Source organism: Sprattus sprattus (genome assembly GCF_963457725.1).
Source record: "Sprattus sprattus genome assembly, chromosome: 12".
Lineage (NCBI taxonomy): Eukaryota > Metazoa > Chordata > Actinopteri > Clupeiformes > Clupeidae > Sprattus > Sprattus sprattus.
Genome location: NC_137910.1, coordinates 14,173,901 through 14,179,941, shown reverse-complemented (window position 1 = coordinate 14,179,941; position 6,041 = coordinate 14,173,901). Strand labels below are relative to the sequence as shown.

At 45.8% G+C, this 6,041-nt stretch overlaps 1 protein-coding gene across 1 annotated transcript; it reads right to left on the bottom strand.

Annotated features, from left to right (window-relative positions):
• Positions 1–1,027: 1,027 nt before the first annotated feature.
• Positions 1,028–5,772, bottom strand: LOC308373521 (uncharacterized protein). Its single transcript, XM_080849095.1, has 6 exons — positions 5,447–5,772; positions 5,039–5,155; positions 4,788–4,852; positions 4,516–4,625; positions 2,341–3,791; positions 1,028–2,016 (listed from the first exon to the last, which is right to left on the bottom strand). The coding sequence occupies exons 1-6, from the start codon at positions 5,637–5,639 to the stop codon at positions 1,892–1,894; spliced, it is 2,061 nt and encodes a 686-aa protein (XP_080705221.1). The 5' UTR covers positions 5,640–5,772; the 3' UTR covers positions 1,028–1,891.
• Positions 5,773–6,041: the final 269 nt, after the last annotated feature.

Below are 6,041 nucleotides of genomic sequence, written 5' to 3'. Positions count from 1 at the left end.
ATTCATGTGGGGAGAAGGTGGCAAAGATTTTACTTTACTGTACACAGCACTAGTACAAGCACATATCACGCACCAACACAATCACTGAGAAGACGAATAACGCTCTCACAGCCTGAGCCTCTGAATGATAGAAATGTCGGGATGATGTTCAACTGTAATTTACCTCTGGCACCAACCTAACATAATGTAGTTGCTTCACTGCCAAGTAACTACTGCCGCCCCAAAATGAAGCTTAGTCCTCAAAGCAGCTGTCTGTCCAGCGCAATAAGCAGTAATTGCTCCCCTTGATTTGAACCTAAAAAAAAGGCAAGCCCTCATTATGCAGTAGAACACCATTACCGTTTTGTTGGCAGCTTGCTAACACCACATTACTAAAAATCCATCACCGAGCAGTATATTGTGCCTACTCACCACCTGTTGAGCCCTGCGTTTTCATCAGCTGGTTAGGATAAATTGTAGTCATCATCATAACCATAATCACAGTAATAAAAAAAACCTTCATCCTAATGCCAAATTGCTCCGCACATTTGATTTACAGTAATTGCTCTGGAGAAGGCAGAGGAACCTGCCCTGTGTTCTTTCTTCTGGGAGCAGACACACTCACACCTGTGTGACACACACACACACACACACACACACACACACACACACACCTGACAGGTCTCTGCTCCCTGTAATAGTGGCCAAAGCGTGTTTTTTGAATGGAACGCAGACGTTCCCTGCGGCCCCACAATGACTAACATTGTAAGCCCTAACAATACACCAGGTGTGAGAGCTGGGGAGAGCCTATCAACTCCATTACATGCTCAGGAGATAAAAAAAGGGCTATTACATTTCCACTGATTAGATTTTTGTCTGATCACACACAAAAAAAAGTAATTCCGTGTGATGAATGCGACCTGTATGAGACGTTTGTAGATGTCATCGTGATGTTATCAAGTGTCATCAGAAACTAAATAATTCAAGTCACGCTATTTAACCTGTACATGAATAGTTTAATTTCAAAACAGTTCCAAGGCTTGACAGGGTGTGGGACTTGTTTTCAAGGTGCCATTACAGTGGAAGAGACACGAGTTACACGATTGCTTACATCTTTGGTTTTCTCTTAAATGAAATGTGAAATGATGCAAATGGGAACTTAAAGTGGCAGCGTGAACATGGAAAGCAAAACAACGGACACAAAAATACACGAAAATAAGGACATCTTGTCAAATTTAGAACTGCTTGGACACAAAACTAAAACACAAAAACTGAAAAAGGGAGCCTGCTGTGTACATCTACATCCATCTGTCAAACAAGCTTACGGAGCAGTCTATCAGCATAACCCCATCAGAAGTCAAAACAGACACAGTGGTCCTACTGAGAAGGCTCACCTTGATAGCAGCTCAGATGGGGGTTCTTGGCTGCCTACTTGCCTGCCAAAGGTCAACTATAAACACGAGGCCAGGGGGTCTAGCAGGTGTGAGAGCCTCTGGAAAGTCAGTGATGCGCTCTTACAGACCACAACTCTGTCTGAATATTCAAGTAAGTGAACTGAAGTAAACATGCTTTTCTCCCGGACCCAAGCCTGTGTCATTATGTAGCATTGTGTGGAGAATAACACTCCTTCCAGATCATCAGATCATCAGTCAAATCTGCAAGCCTGTGGTGGGGATTTCTCAGCATTATCAGCGGCGGCAGTAGCAGTAGCAGGTCCTGGGGAGGTTTCCAAACACAAGACCGCATTTGTTTTCTGTGTCAGAGATCAGACACATGTCAGTTCGAGTTAAGTGTGGTAATCTAATACTCCTCCATTACGGCTCCAAGAGGAGCTCGCAACATGGGTCTAGAGTACACACAGACACACACACATATACACACAGAGTGTAACAAATAGGGCTTGTCTGCAGGATTATGTCGGCGTGGCGGGTTTCTGGGAGGCTTCCATTCGTAGCTTCCGCCGGGCAATCGCCTCCTGCTTCTTCCCCTCGATTTCCGCTGCCGAGCATTTTGCAGACCTCTGGTTGGAAACGAACACTGGAACAGAGATAGCGAAAACAAACAGTGAGTTACATCGGCCTAAATTGTTTGTTTTCTTTTCTATCCAATTCTAACTCAAATCTGAAGTGAAGATTTGGGGATCTACATGAAAGCAAACCAGCTGATTTTTTTTCATCCTCAGTGTATGTTTAAGATTCGTCCTTGGGACACGTGTCTTTTAGCAATAATGTCATCCTTTCTATTGCGAGGCACTTAATGGGCTAAGTAAACATCCTTATTAAAGTAATCTGCTCGTAGAAGCGATCCATAATGAAATTTCACAGCTAACGCGCTGCAGGTGCTGCCCCTCACAAAGCTCACCTTTGTTGGCCAGTGGTCTGGGCTCTTGCAGATGGCGCTTGAACGTGGCCTGATTGGTGCTCGTGGGGTTTGGCCCCCGAGGCCCCGGTGGCTGGTAGGAGCGTGAGGATCCCTGTTGGTCCCGTGTGGGCACTGGAGGGTTCCTTAGCTGGGTGAACCCGTTCTGGTTTGGTCCGTGGGAACTAGAGGGAGCGGTGTGGCTCTGAGCGGCACGTCCCCCTGAGAAGCCAGAGGCCTGCACTTTGGGGCAGACGGTGGCGGTGCTGGCTCTGTTGTTTGGCATAGAGAGCGAACGGGTGAACCCTTGCGAGGGCCGCCTGTCGCTGGCCGACGTCTGAGTAGGAGGCCAGCTGCCTGTTAACACAGTGTGCGCCTGAACTGATGCATGGATGTCTGATGGTGACAGTGACAGCTGCCTGGTATAACTCGGTGCTGGTTTGATGTTGGTGGGCTTCGAGCCGACGGTCGAAGCCTGAGCCTCCTCCTGGCTGGAGGAGTGGCGCTCCACCACGTCACACACCTGGTACAGCAGGTCATCATCGGCATCACCTCCGTCGCCCCACGCATCCTCAGAGACTGTCTGGGTTTTAAAGACCTTCAAACTTTTCTGGCCCCCATTGGAAGAGTCCGGCTCTTTAGTCTGTTTACTGTTGTGAGCTGGAGCCACTGTCTGGGCCTCCTGCTGCCTGACAGATGATTGTGTGCGGCTGCGTTCGTGCCTCCCAACATCTGTTGCTTTGAGACACAGCTTCTGCGGCTCTCCAGAAGTGGTATTTTTGCTCTGTGAGTGTCTGCTTGGCTCCGGCATGAAAGTGCTTGGGATTGTGGACGTCCCATTTGAGCGCGGCCCCACCAGGACTGCAGTGGCGCCGCTGCCAATGGGCCTAGCCTGTCCACAGGCAATGACGCGGGCAGACACGGACGGGTTGACCTTAATTACCGGGTCACCGGCCTTGGAGACAGGGTGCCGGGGAGGAGCAGCCGTAGCCGTGGCAGGAGTGGAGGTTCCTGCCGGAGCCACGTTGGGGATGACTGGGTTCCGAGTCATCTCCAAGACAAACGAGTCGTTAAGCAGGTCGTCGTTCTCCCAGTCGTCCTCAAAGTTGCCTTTCCCGGATACGGTCTTCGAAGACTGCACAGCTTTGTCCACGAAGGCAGAAGAGGGACCGATATTTTTTTTAGTGACAGAGTCGTCTCTGTCAACAGTGGATGCCAGGTTGGCTTTGGACTCCTGTGAGGATACACTGGAGACCTGGCTCAGCTGACGGGAGAGGCACTGAGTGGGGGCATCGAAGAGGGCATTCAGCTCCTTGTCCAGATCTGCTGCCTCTTTCCCCTGTAGGTGCCCCGGAGGCACTGAAGGAGTGTCAGGGCCACTGTCCTGTTGTTCTTTGTTAATCCGCAGGTCAAACTCTCTGGCCAGTTTCTTTAAGTCCTCCACACTGTTCTGGCTGTTAAGAGATGCAAAAATCTATTAGACTTGTAATCTGTAAGTGCAGTGCAAGAAAATAAATTAAAAGAATCAACTCTCAAATACTATTTTGGTAAATACCATACAAAAACCAAATTAATTATAAAATAAATACAAATAGGCTACTTAAAAAAACAGATTTTTGTCCTTTTTGAGTTGACATAAACATTGGTGTAATGTGTTATGCCTTGTTATACAAAAATTAGGTTCTAGCGTGTAATTTAGCTGTTTCTGATTGGACGAGAGACGTTCCATGCTATAGGTTATTCGTCAACATACCTACAGTTACTGGACTTTTCACAGCTAAAAATATATCACTCCGCAATGAAACATTCGCATTGATGATAACTGTTAATTCAAAGTTTTTAAAATTCCAAACCAAGACGTTGACAATGGAACTATTTTTTGTTGCGGAGAAACAATGGCGAAATAAACCATTTTGAATCAATAACTTCGTGTTGAAATGTTAATTTGTTGACAGTAGAATTGTTTTATAAAAGCAATATAGCACTCGTGGGAGTGGGGTAGGTAAGGGATAATCCCACGGGTGTTGTTGCCTACGCCACTCGGCATTCGGCCTCGATGGCTACGGCCGAACACCACCCGTGGGATTATCCCTTACCTACCCCACTCCCACTCGTGCTATATTGCTTAATTATCAACACATCACATTGTGATGACAAATTCTGAGAGGCCTCACACACCGTGAGGATATCCGCCTGGGTCTAGGTTCTGGAACCTCTGGAGTGCAACGGATGTTCCCGTCCCCAAACCACTGGAACACAGAAGGGTCCTGGACTTCATGGCCTCCCTCCTACAAGAGATGGATGTAGTTATGGCAACTTAATGTACTGCAGTCTAAAAAGCTGCTGTTGAGTTCCTTCAAAACAATTAATAAATGCAAGGCCATAAATAATACAACACACTTACTTCACTGATGTAAACAACTGTTATGTAGACACTGTTTTTTACTGACCTTTGGGGCGATTCTATTGACAATGTCCAAAAGCTCTGTTTTGGGAGACTTCTTGGATCCCTTTCCTGCAAATACATTTATAAGCAGTCAGAAAAACATGGCATATATGAGACCAGAGTTCTTAGAAATAATGTTAATAATAATAATGGGATATTGGTTAAACCAGAAACATGGCATGTTGATTGAAAATCTAGCTTAGTGTGAATCTCTAACATCGTATCACTTCCACAACAACTTTAGCAAATACTTGCCATTCCAGACAGATGGTGGGGAAGCTGGCTCCCATATGATGTCCTGTACTGTGTCGGGTGAGTCCCCACGACTGGAATCACTGCATCTCAACTTTGATCGTTTGGGTGTTTCAAAAGCTGACGACACAAACGCAGGCTTATCACTTTTGTGAAGAGACGATACAATGGACACTCATATGTGCATGTGTATGACTTTTCATTTGTAGGACGTTGTCAGCTACTGCTGGTTGTGTTACAAATCATCAGATCTTTCTATATCGTGAATTAACACCCTATCTTCAACATGAACTCCATGTTCAAATGCGTTCAGACTACTTCGGCCTGTGAACAATGGGAGCAGTGCGTGACACCAGTATGCCACTTGGCATTTAAACTACGGTAACTTAGCAAACATGTAAGAGCTCTTACCTTTGCGTTGGTTGTGCGATGTACCAGGCAACGGTGATTGTTCTTGTTTTAGACATTTTACTTGTCTATGTTTTGTCATATTTATTTTAACGTTATTTTGCTCATGGGAATGCCTGCACAACTTTACACGTTGCAAAGTTTTACCAGCCTCATTTGGCATCCTTCGAGCACCCAGATTTGTCTTGCCTTCCATGGTATGACAGAACGCATGTAGTAGTTGTAATGTGTATTTTCATGATCTGACGGTGGAAATGTTACAGGAGATCCTAAAACGTACAATATTATGTGTAACTTTTGTTGTGGTAAAATGCATCACAGCGCCGCCATCTTGGTCCACGTTTTACCAATCCAACAATCTGATTGGACTGCAGACCCATGGGGTGTTCACGTGTGAAGTCCTGCGAGATTTCCGTACTTCGGAGTGTGTGAGTGGTGCTAAGGAGATGAGGTAGGCTACTACCCATTGACACATTTTACATTTACATTTAGTCATTTATTTAGCTGACGCTATTGTCTAAAGCAAAGTACAATGGAGAGAACAGTCAAGATAGTAGCAATAGAGACCTAGTGTAACAATAAATACTACTTTACATAA